General features: G+C 38.1%; 1 protein-coding gene across 1 annotated transcript in view; it reads left to right on the top strand.

Annotated features, from left to right (window-relative positions):
* The first annotated feature begins 880 nt into the window (after nt 1–880).
* PPM1E (protein phosphatase, Mg2+/Mn2+ dependent 1E) overlaps nt 881–26,752 on the top strand; it is a 229,948-nt gene continuing 204,076 nt past the window's right edge. The window contains exon 1 of the mRNA XM_045985148.1: nt 881–1,558. Within this exon, the coding sequence (XP_045841104.1) occupies nt 1,089–1,558 (470 nt within the window). The 5' untranslated portion in view covers nt 881–1,088. The remainder of the gene's footprint in view (nt 1,559–26,752) is intronic.

Below are 26,752 nucleotides of genomic sequence, written 5' to 3'. Positions count from 1 at the left end.
GAAAAGACCTGGATTTTAGTCCTTGTTGCATCACTTGTTTGTGACCTTGAGCAAAGTCACCATATCTTTATGGCTCAGCTTTCTCATCTATAAAGTGGAATCATAATGATAATGATGTCTCCTACTTCAAGATGTTATTGTAAGGATTAAAGGTGTGAAAACACTTGTAAACTATAAAGCCTATTAAAATAAGCCTTTATAGACATTGCAGAAGCAAAGAGGAGAAGAGTAAAAGAAAAACGGTTCTAGAAGGCTTTGGAGGCTGATAACCTGGGTTCTAATTACAATGGCATGGCGAGTAGCTTTGAAACCTGGAAGCAGATATATATTAATCTTGTTTCCTGTCTTTAAGAAATGAGGGTAACACCACTTTCTTCACTGAATCAAATGAGAGGATATATATGCAAAGGAACCTACCACTTGAAAGGTGTGTGATACCCCTTTCCCCCAAACTACTTATTAAATTAGTGTCACCAACAACAAAAGGTGTTGACACTGCGATATCTTTCAACAGATACCTACGCTAAGGCAACGCAGGGACAGATAAGGAAAACCGAGGTAAATCCAATCCAAGTGGGAACCAGCAGCTAGACTTGGAGATGTCTTAGTTCACTCTTACCCAGTTGAGGCTAGGGTATCCATACAATAAAGATATGTAGAGTTGGAGAGCGGGCGAGTCGAGTGTCCTTTTCGACTCCGCGGGCTCGACGGGAGGGACCCTGAAATTCTTAATTAGAGCCGGTTACCATGGCGACAGTCTCCAGGCAGCGTGGGCTGAACTCTCCGGAGGGCTGGAGGGTGGGCCGCCGCTGGACCCTGCGCGCGCGACCGCCAACAACTTTCCCTCCAGACCCGAGAGGGGGCGGCGCGCTCCGCCCCCACCCCCGGGCCGCGCACGTCCGCGCTCGGCGGCGCGCACGCCTGCGGGAGCCCTCTCCAGGCAACCTAGTGCTGATAGCTCGTGCCGGTGCGGCGGTTAACAGCCTTTGCGGGAGCCCGAGGCTCGAGAGCAGCCCCCTCCCCTTCCTGGACTCCCTTCCCCCCCCCCCCCCACCTACTTCCCGGTCGGCCCCGGGGCATGAGCAACGATGGCCGGCTGCAGCCCCGAGGAGAAAACTTACCGGCGCTTCCTGGAGCTATTCCTGGGCGAGTTTCGCGGACCGTGCGGCGGCGGCGAGCCCGAGCCGGAACCCGAACCCGAGTCGGAGCCGGAGCCCGAGCCCGAGCCCGAACTGGTAGCGGCTGAGGCGGCCGAGGCTTCGGTCGAGGACCCTGGCGAGGAGGTGGCCACTGTGGCCGCTACGGAGGAGGGGGAACAAGAACAGGAGCAAGACCCCGAGCCTGAAGAGGAGGCGGTGGAGGAAGAGGCGGTAGCAGCGGCGCAGGGCGAGGAAGAGGACGCGGCGGCAGCCCGGGGGCAGTCGGCCGTACAGCCGCCGCCGCCGCAGCCCCAGCTGCCGCCTCTACCCCCGCTCCCGCGGCCGCTGTCGGAGCGCATCACCCGTGAGGAGGTGGAGGGCGAGAGCCTGGACCTGTGCCTGCAGCAGCTCTACAAATAGTTAAGTAGCGGGGCTTGGCTGGGGGTGGGCCCGCTGTCCCCGCCGCGCCGGCCTCGACGCGGCTCTCTCGGCCCCTCAACTGCTCTCTTTTCCTCTCTTCGCCCCCTCTCCCGCGCCTCGCGCCGCTAGAAGCGCCCTAGCTCCTCGGACTCTGGCGGTAGCTGCGAGCTGCCCACGCCCGCCTCGGCCCCCGCCCTCCCGCGGGTCTCGGGCCCCTTCTTCCCGTTGCACCTCGGCCGCCCACTTCTTGCTCCACTTCACAAACACCGCTTTCCCTTCGTGCTTCGGAAGGTCCTTTCTTCCAGTCTTCCGAGCTCCCTCTTAGCAGCTCCCTTCTTCATCGTGGAGGTTTCCTCCCACCCGGGTCTGTCTTTTCCCAGTCTGAGTCCCCTGTTGTTTGGCGGCGGAGAGACGCGACTCCCTTCTAGGCTTCGATGCGAGGTGCCTCCTGCGTAACCTCAACAATGATAATAATACCGGCTTTATAGCCACAGGAGGAGAGACGGGTTTTCCTTCAGGCGCTCGGTGTGGAAAGTGAAGAGATCTTTAGATAGCTTAATCCACGGAAGCCGCGTATCTTAGTTTAAAGATATTTGATAACTCATAATTGAGAGAGATGGGAAGGAATTGAGAGGGAAGGGTAAGCACATTTTTACGAGCGAGACTTGAGGTGAAAGACACAGTCGTAATTCGTTAAAGTGGAAAAGTCAGGCTGGTTTGATAAAATTGCAGTCAGGTGCAGTATTTTCAGCCCATTAAGTAGATGGGGTAGGGGAGAGAAAGCAGATGGCTTACCACACAGATGAAAGTCTAAAATAGAAAGGTCAAGGCTTTGCCTTTCATCCCGGGTCTGGTTTTTATGGGCTTGAAATAGAAATGGTTTACAGTTGCGTTTCTTTCTAAATGGACTTGTTCTGGAATGACGGAGGAGAATACTAACAAGTCTTTGAAAATATTGGTAAACCTGAGAGTCTCTTGGCATTCTGCTGATAGTTGTATTGAAAGGTGTTACTCTGGCCCCCCAAAAAGTTTACTGCTGCAAGAATCGCTGCAATTAAGTTCAAAGCCTAACTTAAAAGAAGGGCCTGGAAATTAAATGTCGGTCTTGATCCAACCTGACAGGCACCTGGACAAATCATTCTTCCCGTTAAAGAACAAGTTATCAATAGGGGAAAAGCATTTAACCTTTCTGCTGGAGAAGTGGACCGTGTTGATGTCCTATACTTTATAAGCCTTTTAAAATTTTATTTTGAAAATGCTATCCGATTACCAAAGTAATAGTGCTTTCTGGGAAATATAAAAAATAAAATGGCGTGTTATACCACCACTAGGGATAACTGGTATTAACATTTTAGAGTATTTCTTCCTAGTGTTTGTAAACTGTCAGAGAAAAGGGCTTATGAAATGTCATTTTTAAACACTAAATAAAGACATTTAGAACTTCTGGTTAAAATGGAAATGTTTACCAAAGTGGAGGAATTTATCGGAGCATCAGACTGATCCTTTTTTGACAGTTCTTACATTTACAAATGCAGTGACAATTAAAGAGACACACATTTAAACATTAGAGAAGGTTCATTAAGAAGAGTCATTAGTTTAGAACAACCATGAACATTTGCCATTCAAAAAGGTTTTTTAAAAAATGGAATCTATATAAAGATAAGGTGGTCAATGTGTTTTTCCATAGGAAAGGAAGCAAGATTGATTTCAATATGCATAAAACGAGAAAAAGATATTCAAATAATAAAATGGCCATTTGAGAACAGAAGTTTGGATTTGAAGTAAAACTAACAAAGTTAGAAAATATTATTTCACCTTAAATCAGAGATTTTATCATTTTTACTGTGCTTTGTACAAAAGCTATTAACCTATTTTTATTCAGATATAAAATGGCTGGCTTGTTTATGTAAAGTATCTTTAAGATCCTTAACAGATTAAAAACAAAGAAAACCTTCACTGTTTTAAAAATATGCTTTTAAATTAACACTTTTAATTATTTTTTATTTATAAAAGAAAATCATCAATTAGTCACCAGAGTCAATACTGGAAAACACTGTAGATCAGTAGATCAGTTTTCTGTCTAAGCACTTTATTTTATAGATGAGAAAGTGGATCTAAATTCAGAAATGGCAAATTATATACAAGTAATTCTGACATTTCTCAAAATAATCTCTGAACCAGAAAATTCTCCTTTACATATTTGAAATGATGGGTCCTTAAATTTCCTAGGAAATATTTTGAAATAATTCTGATTCGAAATATGTTGAAATTGCTTATTTGGGGAAGGTGATTTTCTTTCCCACAAATATTTTCTCACCCACTTTTCATTTTGGGAATTTGTGATACGCTTTAAAAACTCTGCCATGCTTGTCAAAGGGGGCTGAAATTCTTAAATAGAGCTACCTGAACTATATATTCACCAATTTGATAACTGGGACTAGTGTAAGAAGAAAATAATACTGCATTTAATACCAGTTTTATAAGTCTCTAGTGTATGTTTTCTGTCAGGATTTTGGAAATATACAATATGGAGCTGCTAAATAAACAGATTCTCTGAAGAAAAGAAATAAGGGTGCTTATCTTTTGATTAGTTTTATGTATACACCGGTTGGAAATTAAAACATAGTGAATGTTTTTCTCAATATTGTGCTTCTCAAGAATTTTATAACAAGAACACCTGATATATTTAACATTCTTCATTTTGGTAAACTCAAAGTCAGGGCTAACTTGAGGTAGGCAATTACTTAGGTAAGTAAAGGATCAAGGTTTAAATAGACAAAATACAGTTATAATTAGCAACTTAAAAATTTTTCAGAGTAGTATTTGGGATAAAGATTTTGCATTAAAAATGGGAAATATAGGGGCACCTGGGTGGCTCAGTGGGTTAAAGCCTCTGCCTTCGGCTCGGGTCATGATCCCTCATGATCCCAGGGTCCTGGGATCGAGCCCCACATCAGGCTCTCTGCTCCACAGGGAGCCTGCTTCCTCCTCTCTCTCTGCCTGCCTCTCTGCCTAGTTGTGATTTCTCTCTGTCAAATAAAATATTTAAAAAAAAAATGGGAAATATATACTTAGATATTTCTCTACCAGATTAAAAAAAACACATAACATTTTGAAAGAATAAGAACAACAATTTGAAAACAGCAAAAATCTCTTGGATGAGAAAGACCTCTGTTGTGGACTATAAATGCCTTCTTAAGGACCATTTAAACATTTTTTCCAGGTTATTAAACATTAAGAATCAATAATAAATGCATGCAATATTTTAGAACTGTTTCACTGAATTGATCTATTGTCAATAAGAATCTCCAATGATTTAGAACCTTCAGCTACTAGTATAAGAGGATCTGTTTTATTTTAAGGTTAAATGTCCCCCAAGAGATTAAAGTAAATATTTTTAGTGACATAGTATTAGAATTTCTGAGGTTAATGGGAGAATCTCTTTGTAAAGGTATAAATGAGATATTTTATAGCTTTAAAATAATTTGCAAATAAGAGTTTGTAACTGATCTTACAGCAAATGTGAATATGAGGCTACATGCATAGGTTACATGGGTATAATGGATATAGAGTTGGGAACCATAATAACAAATAACAAATAACCAAAGTTGGTTCCCAACTCTATATCCATCTCTGCTTTGACTGCTAATGGAATACCTTTACCTGAATATCTAAGAAGCTTCTCAGACTGTTCACCACCCAATTCAACCTTCCAACTTCTGGTCTTCCCCCAAATAAGCAAAACTAAAACCTGATTTTCTTTCTGGTGGGTCCATTCCTGATTTCTCTCTCTCACCCCTCACATTCAATCAATTTTGCCTTGAAAATATCTCACAGATATGTCCCTCTCCATTCCCATTGTCATTGTCATCTTTTGCCAGTCTTACTCTTCTCCAATATAGTCTCACCATTATAGCCAAAGTAATTTCTTTTCCTTTTTTTTTTTAAATTTGATTTATTTATTTAACAGACAAAGATCACAAGTAGGCAGAGAGGCAGGCAGAGAGAGAGGGGGAAGCAGGCTCCCCCCGGAGCAGAGAGCTGATGTGGGGCTCAATCCCAGGACCCTGAGATCATGACCCGAGCCGAAGGCAGTGGTTTAACCCACTGAGCCTCCCAGGTGCCCCCAAAGTGATTTCTCTAGAATCTAGATTATGTAGATTGTGTAGCTGTCCCTACTACTTAAATATTTTTACTCTTTTCCCAGAGTTTAGCCAAACTGCGAGGTTAAAGGCACAATCCTCCAGACCACCAAGTCTCCCCAAGACTTCTGACCCCAGCTGCAAGGAGTTAGGGGACACCTACAAAGAGGGAAGAGTCCACCCAAGACCACCCTCACTTCTGACATCAACTGTAAGTTTAGGGGTTTCTCAAAACCACCTCCAGATTTGATAATTCACTAGAAAGACTCACAGAACACCCTAAAGATTATTATACTAATGGATATTGTTCATTTTAGGGAAAAGATACAAATTTGAACCAGCCAAAGGAAGACATGCATAGGCACAATCTAGGAGAGTTTTAAATGTGAAACTTTCATTGTCTTCAGTATTGAAGACAATGCTCCCCTCCCCAGGGTTGATGTGTGGTAATATACATAAAGTATTCCAGCCCAAGCACCTCTCCTGAGCTTCAGTGTCCAGAGTTTTTATTGAGACTTATTGCTTGATTGGTTGAACTGGAGGTCAGGCTGATACCATGTGGTCCATGGGTCTCACATATATAATACTACTATTACTCCAGAAATTCCAGGGTTTAGAGGTTACCTTCCAGGAGCAAGGGACAAAGGCTATAGACCTCTCTTTGGGTAAGGCCAAATTATTTACTATATACCTTCATCATTTATCTCTCCATTGCCCTTCAAATAAAATCCAAAGAAGTCCTTATAATCTTATTCCATCAGCTCATCTCTGAATCCCTAAGTACCTCCCCCCTCCTACTTCTACAGCTCTAGAAACTACACTTCAGCCATTTTAGACTACTAATACACTAAGTTTGAAAGTGCTGTGTTTGCTGTTACCTCTGCACCTTTGCGTAATAACACACTATTCCTTCTGCTTGGAATATCATGCTTCCTCACCCCCAATCTGCCCAATCAATCTGTTACCCATTCTTAAGTTCTCTATTTAGCAACATTTTGCCAACTCACAGTCATGAGTTAGTGTCTCTTCCATGTGCCCCTCTAGAAACCCAGGGATTAGTCCTCTTGTAGCACTTGATTTGATTAATTTTTTGTGAACAAATAATCTCTTCTACTAGAGTAGGGGTCTTCAAAGTGAGGTATGCCCAAAATAATCCGTTGGGGTGAAAGAAGAAAATATTAAAATCTATTTGCATACAAAATATACAAAATATGACATTGTATACAGAATATGAAATTGGATGCTATTAATATTTGATGTATTGATTGAGATTGGCAGTTCTGTATGACAACTGATTTCATGTCAAGTGTGGTAAATGAGGTATACTGATGAAATGCAAGTTTCACAGGTTAGAAGAGTCAACAGTGATATCCTCCCTCCAATTTTCAGAACACTATGAAGTATTGCGATTTACCTGCACTAATGGATCTATTGATTACATTTCCTGGTTCTAACAAAACTAATCCTCACAAATGGATAGTTGGATTAAAAAGTTCCTGCAAAGAAATCATGGGTTGAATATATTTGTAACCGTAAGAAACAACAAAACTTAAGAGCCTATACTTCCCCCATACTTAGATTAGATTTTTCATATTTTTATCTTTAAATTATTTTTCCCCACCCCTACATTAGGTTTTTTTTAAAAAGCTAATACAATCCTATCTGATTGGAAATGAACAAAAATGGATTTATTAAATAGATTATGTGAAATAGTAAAATACATGTTAGTCAAAAAAATATTGAAATACTACTGATGAGGGGTTTCTAGCTCTTCAGTCAAGAGAGCATGTGACTCTTAATCTCAGGGTCATGAGTTCAAGCCCCACGTTGGACGTAGCGCTTACTTTTAAAAAAAATATTGCTGGTAAGAGTTGTGTATGTGTGAATGTGCAGGTATGTATGCATAAGCACGTATGTACATACTTTATAAATATGTACATACATACACATACATGCATGGATGTGTGTGTGTGTGTGTGTGTGTGTGTGTGTGTGTATGTGTATGCATGGTTCTCCCAAATATTTTGGTAAGGTGCCTAAGCAAGTGTTTGGAGGCAATTGTATTGGATTATTAGCTACACATTTGCCATCGTGTTCCTAAGTGAATAATGAGAGCTACGTAAAGGACACACAAAAAATATTTGCTGATCCAATGAATGAGCTATGATTTTAAAAAAAAGATAGTTCTAAAAATAAATACATGTAGTTCTTACTATTTTATTTTAATTTTTTAAGATTTTATTTATTTGACAGAGAAAGAGCAAGTGAGCACAAGTAGGGGGAGTGGCAGGCCAAGGGAGAGGTAGAAGCAGACTCCCACTGAGCAAGGAGTCCGCATGACCTGAGCTGAAGGCAATTGCTTAACTGACTGAGCTACCAGGTACCCCTAGTTCTTACTATTTTATTTTGTTTTTTTAAAAGATTTTATTTATTCATTTGACAGACTGAGAGCACAAGCAGGCAGACAGGCAGGCAGAGAGACAGATGGGGAAGCAGGCTCCCCGCTGAGCAGAGAGCCAGATGCAGGGCTCCATCCCAGGACCCTGGGATCATGACCTGAGCTGAAGGCAGAGACTTTAACCCACTGAGCCACCCAGGCACCCCAGTTCTTACCATTTTAAATTGCTTTTAAAAAAACTTAGTACAAAAATCTAAAAAACTTAGTAAATTTTAATATGTTAAAACTTTATATTATAGAAAATTTAAAGTATATAAAAAATAAAATAGTACACTCATCACCCTGCCTTAGCAATTATCAATTTATGGCCAGTCTTTTTCATCCTTACCTCCAGATATTTCATCCCGCTTCCCATTACATCCTATGTAATTTTAAAATGAATGCTCAGTAATCTAATCAAAATTCTGTTGGACATTTTAGGTGTTACCAGTTTTTGGTTACTCTAAGAATAATGTGATGTTCATAATTTTAACAAACTTTAATTTCTGTTAGAGTATATTTCTAGTGTTGGGACTGTGTTAAAAGATATTTACATATTTAAGGCTCTTGATAAATATTTTTAAATGTCCTCTAACAAGGTTTTACTAGTTTACTCTCTAAGCAGATATGCATAAAAAGATTTTTAGTATTATAAAATAATTTAAACATTTACAAAATAGAATAATAAAGTAAATATCCATATACCCATCATTCAGTTTTAACAAAAATCATAATTAGGATTATTTTAAGGAAATTATACATTTCCTATGGAATTGAAGACTCTGTTTTCACTCTCTTCTCTGAACCCATTCCTTTCTTCTCAGAGGTAATCTGGGGATTCTTGGAATGTACTCTCCTGTTCTGTATATTTTTATATATTTATTACACGTGTGTTTGTATAGTCTCAGTGTATGCTGGGCTTTTTAATTTGTTTTTGGTTTTGTAACTAGCTGTCTTGAAAAAATTTCATGTTGTTATATAGAGATCCAGGTTTTTTTGTTTTTTGTTTTTTTTCTTTCATTTTAGGTACTTTATATAATTCCATTGTCCGATTGTACTATGGCTTATTTATCCAGTCTGTCGACAGACATTTGGATTGTTTCTGGTTTTTTTTTGTGCATTATACACTATATTAGTTTAATACTAGCTGCTCTAATGGGTAAATCCTGAAATCTCAAAAGCTTAACATAGTGTTCATTTCTTGCTCACAGAGTTAACTTTCAGTGGAGAAGAAAGGGCTGGGTTCTATAGAGTGATTAAGCCATCCAAGCTAATAAAGGATATGTCACCTTCAGCCTGTGGTTTCCAAGGTTGCTTCAGGTACCAACATCTGTTCAGCAGACATAAGAATGGAGAATGATTTGGAGGTTTTTAGCAGCCAGTCTTTAGAAGGAGCGAATATTCTTTTCACTTTGCATTGACTAGAATGCAGTTCATGTTGGCACCACCTATAGTCCATATTTCACAGCAAACAGGACTGAGAACAACTCTACGCTATGGAGAAAAGAACATAAAACATTGGTTGAAAAACTAGCATTTTCTGTCCTACAAATAATTCTACAGTTTAGATATGTCTCCTTATGCATATTCATAGATTTCTTGGGTATATACCTGAAAGTGGAATTGTCAGACTGAAGTTACATACACCTTTACTTTGTTAGATATTGCCAAATTACTTTGTCTAACTTCATAGTAGGAGAGGTTTGGTTTGTCCCTGTTTTCGCTATTTGAAGAGGACACCTGCCTAAAAGTCTAGACCAACGCTTTTCAGTAGGAGTACAACTGAATCACATATATAATTGAAAATTTTCTCTTAACCACATTTTAAATTGAAAAGAGACAGGTGAACTTAGTTTTAATAATATATTTAACCCAATATATCCAAATATTATATATTAAAATATATTACCATTTAATGTGTAATTTATATTAAAATATTGAGTTCTTTTAAATTTTTATACCAGGTTTTCAAAATCCTCTGTATCTTTTACACTTATAGTACATCTCATTTTGGAATATCACACTTGAAATGTTTAGTAGCCACATGAGACTAGTGGCTACTAAATTGAATGGCACAGCTTTAGACTTAGTAACAAAAACTTAAATTCTTTAACACATATCTGACATTTAACTTTAAAGTCATATTTAAATGGGTTTGCCAATCACTAAATACATCTTTATTTAGTCTTTGGAGGAATTACAAGCTGAACTTATTTTTCCTACATTTATTTATTTATTTATAAGATTTTATTTATTTGAAAGAGAATGAGAGAGGATGAGAGGGGGGAGGGTCAGAGGGAGAAGCAGACTCCCCGCTGAGCAGGGAGCCTGATTTAAGGACTGGATCCTGGGACTCCAGGATCATGACCTGAGCTGAAGACAGTTACTTAACCAACTGAGCCACCCAGGCAACCCCCCCCCCCCTTTTTTTAGATTATTCTTATTTATTTGACACAGAGAGATCAAAAAGAGGGAACACAAGCAGGGGGAGTGGGAGAGGGAGAGGGAGAAGCAGGCTTCTGGCTGAGCAGGGAACGCAATGCAGGGCTCAATCCCAGGACCCTAAGATCATAACCTGAGCCAAAGGCAGACACTTAACTACTGAGACACCCAGGTGCCCCCCCCTACAATTCTTTCTATGACAAGAGAATAATCTGATTCAGATTTCAATGATCAAATTGTTAACTTCTCACAGAGTATACAGGTGATAGTTTTCTGTTGTTGTGTAATGCGTTACCAGAACTTAAGGGCTTAAAACAACACCCATTATTATTTTACAGTTCCGTAGGTCAGCAGTCCAGGAATGTTCAGGTGGGTTCTCTGCTTAAGGTCTCAAGTCAAGACAAGTTTGTTGGCTAGACTGGACTTGTCTGGAGTCTCAGAGACTCTACTTCCCAAATCTATACAGGTTGTTAACAGAATCTAGATCCTTTTAAAAGATCTGAGGTCCTTATTTCCTTGCTGGCTGTCAGGTGGGGGGCTGATTGTCATTCGTAGAAGCCACCCATAGTCCTTCTCAAATGGCTCTCTTCATCTTTTTTCCCCCTTGGTTTGTTTGTTTATTTATTTATTTAGATTTTATTTATTTGTCAGAGAGTAGCAGAGGGAGAGAAGCAAGGCTCCCTGCTGAGCAAGGAGCCCAATGAAGGACTTGATCTCAGGACTCTAATCATGACCTGAGCTGAAAGTGGATGCCCAACTGACTGAGCCACCTAGGCATCCCCCCTCTTCATTTTCAAACCATTAATGGCACATCAGGTCCTTCTCATGGTTCACATTTCTCTGGCTTCTCTTGTTGCCAACCAGAGAAAGCTCTCTGCTGTTAAGGACTCATGTGGTTAATATAACACAGTCACAGGAGTGATATTTCATTAGTATCCACAGATTTTAGAGTGGGGAATCTTTGGGGGGACCATTTTAGTTAATTCTTCATACCACAGTAGAGAAGCAAGATGGCAGGACATTTTAATTACTTTGTTTAAAGGTTTTTTTAATTCTCTTCTAAATGAAAGCAAAATACTTTACCCATTTCTTTTTGTCTCCATTTCCACAGGCCTGGTCCAAGTTTTCATCAGCTCTTACGAGCTGGCAATAGCATTACTCTAAACTGCTGTTTCTCCTTCCACATTTCCCTCCCTTTGATCGGTTTTCCATATAACAATTGTCTGGCCTCATCTTGACCCACCTCTGCTTGTGCTCAGTTTTGATGTTTCTATCACAGTGGTCTTCATTTACTTCCCTAAATCTGCCATGGTCTGTTCTAAAGGCCTCTGTATTTCTGTGGTTTTTTTGCCCAAGCAACTTTTCTCCTTAACTCCAACTACCCAACTCAACCATTAGGTTTAAAGTAACTCTTCTTTATAGAGCTATTTCCTTATTCATGGTCTAAATTAAGTCTTACTTTCAGTTTTCTAGAGTCCTTTTTCTTTATATCAATTTACCACAATTTAATTATATATACATATCTGTATATGTATATATATATGTATGTGTGTGTATATGTATACATACATGCATGCATTAGTTTAATATGTCTTCTCCAGACTGAAGGCAACAGATAAAGAATATTTTGTTGTTCTTTGTGTATTCAGCATCTGGTAGAAGTTCTGGCCCATAATAGGCAGTTATTTGTTGAATAAATGAACTAATTGTCAACTTTTTCTCTGCTCAATCTACCAGATTGTTTCATTTCCAGATTTTTATAGGCCTATTCTCCTTCCCTTCTTTCTCTTTGTTATTATTTTCTTTTTCTCTCCTCTGAATGGCAGAGGAGCTTGGCTTCATATTTTATGTTATTTTTGGTATGTTTGTTAACATTTTCAACTAGCTGCAGAAATGTTTACAGTTCTCATTATTAACACTCCACAACACTGTAAATGAATTTTTTCAGGGACTTAAAAAGAGTTTTTGTGTAAATTCTTTGAGAATATTGTTCTCATGACAAGTTTAAAGAAGAAGAATACTGTATAGAGAGTAATGAGCTAGTCAAAAGATTGAAACTATTCTTAATTCCTTGTATTTTCATTTAAGACTTTACCTTCTGATATATAGGTCTGAGAAAGAGCAGTCTATTACTTTTTTTTTTTTAAGATTTTATTTATTTATTTGCCAGAGAGAGAGCGAGCATAGACAGGCAGAGTGGCAGCAGAGGCAAAGGGAGAAGCAGGCTCCCTGCTGAGCAAGGAGCCCAATGTGGGACTCGATCCCAGGATGCTGGGATCATGACCTGAGCTGAAGGCAGCCGCTTAACCAACTGAGCCACCCAGGCGTCCCAGTCCATTACTTTTTATTTTAGTGTAGGTCATTAAAAGAAAAAGAATCAAAGACCAGTGTGCTGGTTAGAAATATCAAACATAATTTTTTTCCTGGTGACTTGATTCCATAATGATGTATAAAATTCCCATAGAAACATAGTTCTTGTATGGATTTGAAGTATTTGACCTACTTACCACAAGACACAACGTTTGATCTTTGATCCTTATATAGTACTTTCTTATTCACGGTTTTCTACTTTGTCAATCTAAAAATAAAAACTGAAACAAAATAGTGCTTTTTAATAAGCCTGTTTTTTGAGAAGTAAATTGTGGTACAGCTAATTTTACCTTTGCATAAAAAAAATAAAATGTAACGCTTTTAAGGTGATCTGTATATATATATGGTGTTATGTATATATAGTGTTTATATATGTATAAGGTGATATATACATGTGTATAATGTATATGGATTTTATATATATATATAAGGTGATATGTATATATGGTGTTTATAAGATTGTGTTTGAGGTATGTGATACATAAAATCCTTTTTAGGCCAGAACTCTAGAGGGCAGGAATCATGTTGTGAACATGTTCTTATTGAACCTAGCAAGTTATTACATAAATATGAGAAGTGACAGTCATTAAATCAGGCTATCACTGATTTTGCAGTAGAAATGACCTCCAAAGTTTTGAGATTTGATTTCTGGCTATTGTGAATATTTATCAGTTCATAGAGCCTTGGTTTAAAGCAACTTATAAATACAGTCTCATCTATTACTTGAGTTTGTCATATTCACAATCTTTGTATATACCGTTAGAACAATAAAAATATCTTCAACTTTTCAAGGTCATGGAAAGTTCACTGTGCATTTAGAAACAATTTTCAGTCTTTTAAACAGATAAATATGAATTTGCATTTAAATGCTCTTTGCCAGGATATTTTCTAATCTTGGATTGATAAATATAAATATCTTTCTATAAGACTTAGTTAACAACATAAACCTGCAGAGAATCAACACTGTCTGCACCTGAAATAATTGTGGAACTAGTAGTAGTTATAAGCTGCTGCGAATTCTGTTGTTGCTACTATATTTATTCGGAGCTTGTCCAAGAACTGTTTTATTTACTATTAGGTTCTATTACTTACCTATTTTGCAGATGTAGAAGCCAAGGTGCAGGAAGTTTAAAGAACTTTCTCAAGTTTCCACCATTAGGGTTGTCACTAGGACATAAATTAGGCAGACTGACTTGAGGGGTTAAAGCTTTGAAGTTTATTTTGTGATTTTCAAGCTATGTTACAAACATTTCTGTGGGGAAGAATCTCAGTGAAGATTGGATTCAATTCAATTCAGTTGCTTGAATTTGAACTGCTGTTGCTTAGTTCAGGCGCACGCGCTCTCTCTCTCTCTTTCTCTCTCTCTCTCTCTGGCTGGGCAAGGGGCAGAGGGAGAGGTAAAGAGAGAATCTTAAGCAGGCTACATGCTCAGTGCAGAGCCTCAAGCAGGCTCAACCTCACAACCCCGAGATCATGACCCGAGCTGAAGTCAAGAGTCTGATGCTTAACCTACTGAGCCATCGAGGCGCCCCCTAGTTGAGGCTCTCATCACTTCTTGTCTTGATTACTTAGTAGCCTCCCAACCGTTAGTCTTTTTCCTCTAGTCTAGCCTCACTGGATTTTCTAGCACAATTGAATTCACTGCATTTCTCTAAAGATATCATGTTATTTCTCGCCTGTCTGTCTTTGTAGGTGCTATTTGTAATTCATAGAACATCTACTTTTCCTGGCTAACTATAACCTCCCTTTTGAGAGAGGGTAGTTGGATTTTTATCTCATCTTCTGCCTAAAAAGTCCATCTTACTTAGGTTTTACCTATAAATAAAGGGCAGTCTAAATTTTTGCATTTAGGGCGTGTGGGTGGCTCATTTGGTTAAGTGTCTGCGTTTGGCTCAGGTCATGATCCCAGAGTCCTGGGGTTGAGTCCCATTGAGCTCCCTGCTCAGTGAAGAGTCTGCTACTCCCTTTCCCTCTGCCTGCTGCTCCCCCTTTGAGTGTGCTCTGTCAAATGAAATAAAATCTTTAAAAAAACTTTTTTGCATTTGAATTTTCCTGAACTCTTGCTTCTAATGAAAGAAGAGACTGAAAATTAGTGCTGCTTATTAAAAACATAACAATTGCAGACATATTACTATTCACTCACTAAGGTGCCTAGAGATATTTTTTCCCATTTTGTACTTGATAAGTCCTCCGATCTTTTTAGATCTTTTAATTTCAGTATGAATTATTGAAGTAGCCAAGGGCACCTATTTATATAGGTTTAAAAAACTATAGGTTTATATATTTTCAATGCCTAATATAGTACTCATCCACTCAATATTGTATTTCTTTTGGAAAGAAATCTTAAAACTATTTTTTTAATTAAAAAGAGAAATACTTTTGCTCAGGTTGCAGTCTGTATTAACATCATATATTCAGTATGTGATCTTCCAGAAGACAGTGAAGTACATGTTATTAATAAGTAGCAGATTATAAATTAACAGAAAACAGTGATCACTTGTATTCTAGAAGTGTCGTAGATTACAGTTCCATGGTCCATATGCAGTAACATAGTTTTGGAATCATTATCCTTGTAAAATCATTATTCTTTTGCATAATGCATTAAAAATGGCTCAAAGTAAAGCTTGTCCTTCAGAATCAGAACACCACGTTATAAAAATATCAGTTTATAGTCAACATATAATGCTAAAAAGTAAAACTGTCTTTGACTATCAAGGAAAGGAGTTGGAAATAGGACAAATGATATCAGCTTCTAGTATAGTTCTATAAAAATGTATTGAAGTTAAAATATTTTAGAGATCAAATATAAAAGCATTTTTCTCAGAAAGAGCCCTTATAAATACTTATTCACCAACTAGTTAAACATTAAATGAAAAAGCCCATTAACTATTACATTAATTAGTATATCTTTATAGTCTTCATAGGTTAAAATTACCAAACCATGAAACTGAGTTTCTTCTCATTTCCCTAGGATTATAAAGGGATATTTTAATTAAGCTTTGCTAGGTTAAGAATTTCCTTGGTTTTAAAAAGTGATTTATTATAACTTTTCTCAAGTCATTATCTAAATAAAGATAGCCTTACGTGTGACTTGGTAATTTGATGGTTAATATATACCAAAATTATGGCTGTTCAATTCCTGAGGCGTATATGACCAGCAATATTCAAGCAAGATATTGAAACGCTTAGTATTTTTTAATATGTATAAGTAACAGTAAATCCTAAAAACAGTATGTTTAAAGACAGTATCCTTTTTTGAAATTGATATTAATGGAGTTTATTTTCTTTACTTACCACTTGTTTTCCACCTCATTACAAAAAGGATTCCAAGTGGCAAATTAATTTTACTATAATGGGAGTAATATTTATTTAGTCATCAAAAAAATATTAAGTACCTACTATACGCCAAGGACTGTGTTAAATGCTGCTTATGCAGAAATAAAATATATGTTCCTTTCCTCAAGAAGTGTGTGGTTTAGAGGAAAAGGCAGAGAAATTACAGTACAATACAATGTATCATAAAAATTGTTTATTCTGTTATGTATGAGGTGGTATACTAAGCACATTATATGCTATTATTTTGTATTTTTAAATCAGAAAATTAATGTTTAGGGAACTCCTCCAGGGTCACATGGTAAGTGGTGGAATCAGAATTTGAACTTCCAAAGCTAGTTATCTTGCTGACTCTGTATACTGATAAGAGTTAAGACAGTGATGTGGAGGGAACATTTTATGGGAACACTGAGGCAGATGTGCCAATGTAGGACATTAGATTGTGGAAAAGGGATGTTTACATTTTTAGAGATTAGAAGACTAAATAGGAATTAGCCAAAAGGAGGAGGGAGCTGAAAAGCATTCCAACAGAGAGACTACCATGTACAAAGGCATTGAGATGAGAAAGCATAGCCCATTTGGGACTTGTCTGGCTGACTCTTTTTTTTTTTTAAAGATTTTATTTATTTATTTGAAAGACAGAAATCACAAGTAGGCGGAGAGGCAGGCAGAGATAGAGGAGGAAGCAGGCTCCCGGCTGAGCAGAGAGCCTGATGCGGGGCTCGATCCCAGGACACGGGGATCATGACCTGAGCCGAAGGCAGAGGCTTTAACCCACTGAGCCACCCAGGCGCCCCTGTCTGGCTGACTCTTATTTCTCTGAATAGGGAAGGGGGTAAACCTCAAGAAAGACGAGAGAAATAACCTGAAAGTCAATTACTCGGTCATTTATTCATTTATTCAGTTAATATTGGGCATTGTAGACTCTGTATTCACTGCGTCTCTGGAAAGATACTGGAATTTTTAAAAGTAAATAGAAATGCCACAAATATTAAACAAAATGCCCCATAATCAGGAAGTAGAAGAGCCTTATACTCTTTCTTCTGCCCTGTAATTTGTTTTGTTTGGCTTCTAGAATAATGGCTTCTAAATTGTAAAATCTCTTTCTCTTTTTTTCTCTCTTTCTCTCTTTTTTTTTTTTTTCTGATCATTTCCTCTCGTCATGCTACCTGATGACAACATGTGTGGAGATTTTAGAACTGAAGACTGCCTAAAATGTTCTCATTTCAGCTATGCTTAAATCCTATTTTCTTCCTAAAGATTTATGAAAGGATAAGTATGTTTCTCTGTATCAGTATCTACTTGTGAAATTATCTTTCAGAGGACAAATAAATACTAAAAGTACTAAAACAGATCCTTTCAGAGGTGTTTAGAGAGATACAAGCACATCAAAGTGCTGGATGGATATACAGGCCAACACAAGACCGTACCCAGATTAGAAATATAAAATTTAGGAAGTAGGGAATGTTTTTTCTGAGTCAGAAAGAGTGATGTTTATTATTAGACACATTTATCATTCAGTGAGAGAATTATTAATTTCTTTCTTTCCGATCTAAAGATATAGCCTTCAACACTCATTTCAAATTCAATGTTATTTGCAACTAGAATTTCCCAGAGGTCAGCTGGGAGTAATTATTCCCTTCCCTGAACTACCCAGCAACTGGATGGTTGAAAAAAAACCAGCTTAAGTACTAGAAATAAAAGAACTACCTGGATGAAAATCTATATTGAACTTGCGTCCTACAACTTATCCTAGACTTCATCAACTTCAACAGTGCATATGCCAGGATAACCAGCATTCTGTCAACAATTGCATATTTAAAAAAAATCACAAACATTTACTGACAAGTAAATCTAAAACATAATGTGTTGTTAAAGAAAGAAAAAAATATATATCATTAAATTCTATCTAAACCACACTATTTCTTACAATAAATCTATTAGTCCCAAACTATATTACATAAAGTCATGCCTTTAAAAACTTCTATGCATATAGCAACACAAGAATGTGCAGATTAGAACATCCAATGCATCTTTAAGATTCTTAGTCTTTAGTTATAAAACCATGGTGCTTTACTTCAAATGTATTCATAAAACATGGCCACTAATATTCAAAATTACATACATCTAAATATGCTTAAACCTGACAGTTCCAAAACATAACACTGATCTTCACTAACATAAAAAAACTGCATTGAAAGTATCTTCCTGTTCACTTTTTTTTAAAGATTTTATTTAAGCTTTTTTTTTTCTTTTAAGGTTTTATTTATTTGACAGAGAGAGAGAGAGAGGGAACACAAGCAGGAGGAATGGGAGAGGGAGAAGCAGGTTTCCCACTGAGCAGGGAGCCCAACTCGGGGCTCAATCCCAGGACTCTGGGATCATGTCCTGAGCCGAAAGCAGATGTTTAACCGATTGAGCCACCCATGCACCCCACTTAAGCTGTATTTACAATAGTAATAAAAATTTAAAAATACCTAAATAATGCTTGTAGAGCACTGGTCCCGGTATTTTTTTTTTCTTTTCTTTTTTAAAAATTTTTATTTTTAAAATTTTAAATAAACATATAATGTGTTTTTATCCCCAGGGGTACAGGTCTGTGACTCGCCAGGTTTACACATTTCACAGTACTCATCATAGCACATACCCTCTCCAGTGTCCATATCCCCACCACCCTATCCCATCCCCACTACCCCTAGCAACCCTCAGTCTGTTTTTTGAGAGTCTTTTATGGTTTTGGTCCAGGTATTTTGCATATATTAATTCACTTAATTCTCACAACAACCAAATGAACTAGGCACTGTTATCAACCACATATTCATTACAGGTAAGAAAACTAAGGTACTGGGTAAGAAACTTGTCCAAGTTCACACAACTGGTAAGTGGCTAAGATATGAATCCATATGGTGTAGCTTCATAGTCATCACTCAACCACTTTTACAATAATGTTATTTTTTAAATTAGGAATTAATTTGATTTTATCTTAGTCATTATCACGAGCATTTAATAGAAATAAGATGACAAATGTTTCCGAGTAAAAATTTTAACCAAATTCAACCCACATCTAAACATTATCTTTTATAAATGGCCTTAATACTATTTTTGCTTTTACTGGTTAAATGTAGTAATGTTGACATTTCTTTACTTAAAATAGTTGGGTGTCAGAAGATTCTTTTAGCATATCCTTTTGGTGTTTGTGATTACAGGAGATGATCATTTATAGTTTAAAAAAAGTGTGTGGGAATACTTACTTTCAGCACTGATTGGCCCAAGTGAAATTCCAGTAATTTTGATTTTTGGAAGCTATTGGAACACTTGACAGATTTTTATGAAATGAGAAAACTAGATAAATTTGCATAGTGATGATTTAAACTTCATATATATAAGATGTTTAATATATATTCTTTCTGATAAAGGTTACTATAAACTTCTTCTCTACAAAAAGTGGATTTTTATTGATGTTTCTATGGTACACATGAGTAGAATATTTGCTCTTGATCTGTGTGATTTCCTTATTTTTAATTACATAAATAAGTCATTGTACGATTAATTGCTTTGTTTCAATAACTGCTGAGGGTGATTTAACCAACTTGTAAAAATATCTAAGTTATGGGTGCTATATATTTTATTTATATGTTTTATGTACATTTACATATATTTTATGTATACATATATTCATATATTTTACATATATTTACATTATTACATATACACATTTTTATATTTTTACATATATTTATATATATTTAAAAATATATATATATTTTTATATATTTACATATTATAAAATATATTTTTTATTTTATTAAAATATTTTTAAAGATTTTATTTATTTATTTGAGAGAGAGGGAGAGAGATCACAAGCAGGCAGAGAGGCAGGCAGAGAGAGAAGGGGAAGCAGGCTCCCCGCTGAGGAGAGAGCCCGATGTGGGGCTCGATCCCAGGACCCTGAGACCATGACCTGAGCCAAAGGCAGAGGCTTAACCAATGAGCCGCCCAGGTGACCCTAAAATATATATTTTATACATATATATTTTAACATGTTAATTTGTGTTTTAAAAAACACTAACTTTGTATAAAAGGTTTAATTGAATACCACCAGCCTCTGTTATAATAGGGACAGCTCAAAAGAAGAGGAGACCTAAATTAGAGTGAAACCCAGAATGGAAAATAAAGAAGAGAATAAAGGCTTCTAAAGAGAGGAGGTGGGCTACAGGAATCTTGAATAAGAAGATCATGGATATGCTTGATTACATGCCCCCCCCCTTTTAAAAAGATTTTATTATATTTATTTGAGAGAGAGAGAGAACATGAGCTGGGCGGGGAGAGGGAGGAGCAGACTCCATATTGAGCAGGGAGCCCAGTGTGGGACTCAATCCCAAGACCTTGAGATCATGACCTGAGCTGAAGGCAGATGTGTAATTAGAGCCACCCAGGCGCCCCACATGGCTCTTATTTTTATTTCCACTATAAATTTGTATCTAGTAAATAGAAAAGCAGTATGAAGATTGAATTATCTCTGGAATCCTTAAAGGAAGGGTTACTAATTTTACATGGGAAAAGATCTGTATTTCTTTAACATATAATGTATTATTTGTTTCAAGGGTACAGGTCTGTGATTCATCAATCTTAAACAATTCATAGCTCATACCCTCCCCAATGTCCATCACCCAGCCACCCCATCCCTTCCACTGTCCTCCCCTCCAGCAACCCTCAGTTTGTTTCTTGAGATTGAGTCTCTTATGGTTTGTCTTCCTCTCTGGTTTCATCTGGTTTCATTTTTCCCTCCCTTCCCTTATGATCCTGTCTTGTTTCTCAAATTCCTCATATTGGTGAGATCATATGATAATTATCTTCCCTGATTGAGTTATTTTGCTTAGCATAATAGCCTCTGGTTCCATCCACATTGTCGCAAATGTCAGGATTTCTGTTTTCTGATGGCTGCATACTCTTCCATTTTATATACGTACCACAACTTTATCCATTTATCTGTTGACGGACATCTAGGCCATCATTCCTTAGTTTGGCTATTGTGGACATTGCTGCTGTAAACATTCGGGGGCATGTGTCCCTTCGGATCACTACATTTGTATCTTTAGAGTAAATACCCAGTAGTGTGATTGCTGGGTCATAGGGTAGTTCTATTTTTAACTTTCTGAGGAACCTCCATACTGTTATCCAAAGTGGCTGCACCAGCTTGCATTCCTACCAACAGTGTAGGAGGGTTCCCTTTTCTCCACATCCTTGCCAAAATTTATCATTTCCTGACTTGTTAATTTTAGCTATTCTGACTGGTGTGAGGTGGTATCTCACTGTGGTTTTGGTTTGTATTTCGCTGATGCCGAGTGATGTGGAGCACTTTTTTGTGTGTCAGTTGGCCATTTGGATGTCTTCTTTGCAGAAATGTCTATTCATGTTTTCTGCCCACTTTCTTGACTGGGTTATTTGTTCTTTGGGTGTTGAGTTTAATAAGTTCTTTTTTTTTTTTTTAAAGATTTTATTTATTTGACAGAGAGATCACAAGTAGGCAGAGAGGCAGGCAGAGAGAGGGGGAAGCAGGCCCCCCGCTGATCCCGGGATCACGACCTGAGCTGAAGGCAGAGGCTTTAACCCACTGAGCCACCCAGGTGCCCCAAGTTTGATAAGTTCTTTATAGATTTTGGATACAAGTCCTTTATCTGACATGTCACTTGCAAATATCTTCTCATTCTGTCAGTTGTCTTTTGGTTTTGTTGACTGTTTCCTTTGCTGTGCAAAAGGTTTTGATCTTGATGAAGTTCCAATAGTTCATTTTTGCCCTTGCTTCTCTTGCTTTGGCAATGTGTGGCTGAAGTTGAAGAGGTTGCTGCCTGTGTTCTCCTCAAGGATTTTGATGGATTCCTGTCTCACATTCAGGTCTTTTAGCCATTTTGAGTCTATTTTTGTGTGGTGTAAGGAAATGGTCCAGTTTCATTCTTCTGCATGTGGCTGTCCATTTTGCCCAACACCATTTGTTTGAAGAGACTGCCTTTTTTCCATTGGACATGCTTTCCTGCTTTGTTGGAGATTAGTTGACCATAAAGTTGAGGGTCCATTTCTGGGTGCTTTTTTCTGTTCCATTGATCTATGTGTCTGTTTTTGTGCCAGTCCCATCCTGTCTTGATGATTATAGCTTTGTAATAGAGCTTGAAGTCTGGAATTGTGATGCTGCCAGCTTTGGTTTTCTTCTTCAATATTCCTCTGGCTATTCAGGGTCTTTTCTGGTTCCATATAAATTTTAGGAGTATTTGTTCCATTTCTTTGAAAAAAGTTGATGGTATTTTGATAGAGATTGCATTAAATGTGTAGGCTGCTCTAGGTAGCATAAACATTTTCATGATATTTGTTCTTCCAATCCGTGAGCATGGAACATTTTTCTATTTCTTTCATGAATATTCTATAGTTTACTGAGTACAGATTTTTTTTTTTAAATATTTTATTGATTTGACAGACAAAAATCACAAGCAGGCAGAGAGGCAGGCAGAGAGAGAGGAGGAAGCAGGCTCCCTGCGGAGCAGAGAGCCAGACGCGGGGCTCGATCCCAGGGCCCTGAGCATTTTCTCTTTTTTTTATAATTTATTTATTTGACAGAGAGAAATCACAACTAGGCAGAGAGGCAGGCAGAGAGAGGAGGAAGCAGGCTTCCCGCTGAGCAGAGAGCCCGATGCCCAGGACCCTGAGATCATGACCTGAGCCGAAGGCAGAGGCTTTAACCCACTGAGCCACCCAGGCGCCCCCTGAGTACAGATTTTTGCCTCTTTATAGTTCTCTGAATATAGATTCTTTGCCTCTTTGGTTAGATTTATGCCTAGGTCTCCTATAGTTTTGGGTGCAACTATAAATGGGATAGACTCCTTAACTTCTCTTTCTTCTGTCTCATTGGTGTATAGAAATACAATTGATTTCTGTGCTGTTGATTTTACGTCGTGACACTTTACTGAACTATGAGTTCTAGCAGTTTTGGAGTGGAGTCTTTTGGGTTTTCCACATAAAGTATCATACCATCTGCAAAGAGTGAGAGTTTGACTTCTTTGCCAGTTTGGATGCCTTTTATTTATTTTTATTTTTTTCTTTTATTTATTTCTGATTGCTGAGGCTAGGACTTCTAGTGCTGTGCTGAATAGCAGTGGTGATAAAGGACAGCCCTGCTGTGTTCCTTACCTTGGGGAAAAGCTCTCAGTTTTTCCCCATTAAAGAATGATATTCACTGTGGGTTTTCATAGATGGCTTTGATGGTATTGAGGTATGTTCCCTCTATCCCTACACTGTGAAGAGTTTTTTTTTTTTTTAAAGTCCCAAATCGAGACAGCTTTTTTTTTTTTTTTAAAGATTTTATTTATACATTTGGCAGATAGAGATCACAAGTCGGGAGCGAGGCAGGCAGAGAGAGAGAGGAGGAAGCAGGCTCCCCGCCAAGCAGAGAGCCCGATGCGGGGCTCGATCCCAGGACCCTGGGATCATGACCCGAGTGAAAGGCAGAGGCTTTAACCAACTGAGCCACCCAGGCGCCCCCTGTGAAGAGTTTTGATCAAGAAAGGAATCTGTACTTTGGCAAATGCTTTTTCTCCATCTATTAAGAAGATCATATGATTCTTGTCCTTTCTTTTATTAATGTTTTGTATCACATTGATTGATATGCAGATGTTGAACCAACCTTGCAGCCCAGGAATAAATCCCACTTGGTTGTGGTGAATTAATCCTTTTAACATACTGTTGGATCCTGCAGGCTAGTATTTTGGTGAGAATTTTTGCATCCATGTTCATCAGAGATATTGGTTTTATGTAATTCTCCTTTTTGATGGGGTCTTTGTCTGGTTTGGGCATCAAGGTAATGCTGGTCTCATAAGATGAGTTTGGAAGTTTACCTTCCATGTCAGGTTTTTGAAACAGCTTCAGAATAGGTATTAATTCTTCTTTAAATGTTTGATAGCATTCCCCTGGGAAGCCCATCTGGCCCTGGCTCTTGTTTGTTGGGAGATTTTTGATGACTTCTTCAATTTCCTTACAGGTTATGGGTCTGTTCAGGTTTTCTATTTCTTCCTGGTTCAGTTTTGGTAGTTTATACATCTCTAGGAATGCATCCATTTCTTCCAGATTGTCAAATTTGTTGGCGTAGAGTTGCTCATAGTATGTTCTTATAATCTAATATCTTGGCATATAGTTGCTCATAATATGTTCTTTTTTGTTTTTGTTTTTGTTTTTTTTAATTTTTTTTAAAGATTTCTTATTTATTTATGTGACAGAGAGAGATCACAAGTAGGCAGAGAGGCAGGCAGAGAGAGTGAGAGGGAAGCAGGCTCCCCGCCAAGCAGAGAGCCCGATGCGGGACTCGATCCCAGGACCCTGAAATCATGACCTGAGCCGAAGGCAGCGGCTTAAACCACTGAGCCACCCAGGCGCCCCATAATATGTTCTTATACTTATTTTTATCTCTTCAGTGTTGGTTGTGATCTCTCCTCTTTCATTCATTATTTTCTTTATTTGGGTCCTTTCTCTTTTCTTTTTTGATAAGTCTGGCCAGGGGTTTATCAATCTTACTAATTCTTTCAATGAACCAACTTCTAGTTTCGTTGATCTGTTCTACTGTTCTTTTGGTTCCTCTTTCATTGATTTCTCCTCTAATTTTTTTTTTTTTTTTAAAATTTCTCGTCTCTGGCTGTGTTTAGGCTGTATTTGCTGTTCTTTCTCCAACTCCTTTAGGTGTAGGGGTAGGCTGTGTATTTGAGACCTTTCTTATTTCTTGAGAAACGCTTGTAGTACTATATACTTCCCTCTTAGGACTGTCTTTGCTGCATCCCAAAGATTTTGAATAGTTGTGTTTTCATTTTCATTTGTTTCCATGAATTTTAAAAATTATTCTTTAATTTCCTGGTTGACCCATTCATTCTTAGTAGGATGCTCTTTAGCTTCCATGTATTTGAGTTCTTTCCAACCTTCCTCTTGTGATTGAGTTCTAGTTTCAAAGCACTGTGGTCTGAAAATATGCAGGGAATGATCCCAGTCTGTGGTACTGATAGAGAACTGATTTGCAACCCAGGATGTGATCTGTTCTAGAGAATGTTCCATGTGCCCTAGAGAAGAATATGTATTCTGTAGCTTTGGGATGGAATGTTTTGAATATATCTGTGATGTCCATCTGGTCCAGTGTGTCATTTAACGTCTTTATTTCTAGGACAGCCTGAGCAGCTGCCCTCAGCTTCAGTTATGATCCCAGGGTCCTGGGATCAAGTCCTACATCGGGCTCCTTGCTCTGTGGTGAGCCTGCTTCTCCCTCTGTCTGCTGCTCCCCCTGCTTGTGTTCTCTCTCTCTCTGTCAAATAGATAAATAAAATCTTAAAAAAATAAAGCCTTTATTTCCTTATTGATCTTTTGCTTAGATGATCTGTCTGTTTCAGTGGGGGGTGGGGCGGTTAAAGTCCCTTACTATTGTATTATTGTCCATGTGCCTCTCTGATTTTGTTGCTAATTGGCCCACATAGTGGCTGCTCCCATGTTAAGGGCATAGATATTAAAAATTGTTAGATCTTCCTGTTGTACAGACCCTTTAAGTATGATATAGTGTTCTTCCTCATCTCTTATTATAGTCTTTGGCTTAAAATCTAATTTGTCTGATATAAGGATTGCCATCCCAGCTTTCTTTTGATGTCCATTAGTATGATGAATTGTTTTCCACCCCCTCACTTTATAAATCTGAAGGTGTCTTTGGGTCTAAAGTGAATCTCTTGCAGACAGCATATCTATATCGATGGGTCCTTTTTTTTTTTTTAATCCATTCTTATACCCTGTGTCTTTTTTTAATATTTTATTTATTTGACAGAGAGAAATCACAACTAGGCAGAGAGGCAGGCAGAGAGAGAGGGGGAAGCAGGCTCCCCACGGAGTAGAGAGCCCGATGCGGGGCTCGATCCCAGGACCCTGGGATCATGACCTGAGCCGAAGGCAGAGGCTTTAACCCACTGAGCCACCCAGGCGCCCCACCCTGTGTCTTTTGATTGGGGCATTCAGTAACAGCCTGACTGTTACTGAATATTATCTCTGTTCCTTTCTGGTCTGTGTTACTTTTAAGCTATCTCTTTGCTTAGAGGACCCCTTTCAAAATTTCCTGTGGGACTGGTTTTGTGTTTGCAAATTCTTTTAGTTTTTGTTTGTCCTGGAAGCTTTTTAATTCTCCATTTTCAGTGACAGCCTAGCTGGATATAGTATTCTTGGCTGTATATTTTTCTTGTTTAGTGCTCTGAATATATCATGCCAGTCCTTTCTGGCCTGCCAGGTCTCTGTGGAAAGATCTACTGCCAATCTAATATTTCTACCATTGTAGGTTATGGACCTCTTGTCCCTAACTGCTTTCAGGATTTTTTATTACACCTCATTAATAGCTTTTTTTATTTCAACTTGGTCAGATTTTAGTGCTTTTATTTCTCCAGAAAAGGATTCTCTAGGGTCTTCTATTC

The sequence above is a fragment of the Meles meles genome, chromosome 18 (genome assembly GCF_922984935.1).
Source record: "Meles meles chromosome 18, mMelMel3.1 paternal haplotype, whole genome shotgun sequence".
NCBI classification, from domain to species: Eukaryota; Metazoa; Chordata; class Mammalia; order Carnivora; family Mustelidae; genus Meles; species Meles meles.
This window is presented reverse-complemented; position numbering and strand designations above follow the sequence as displayed.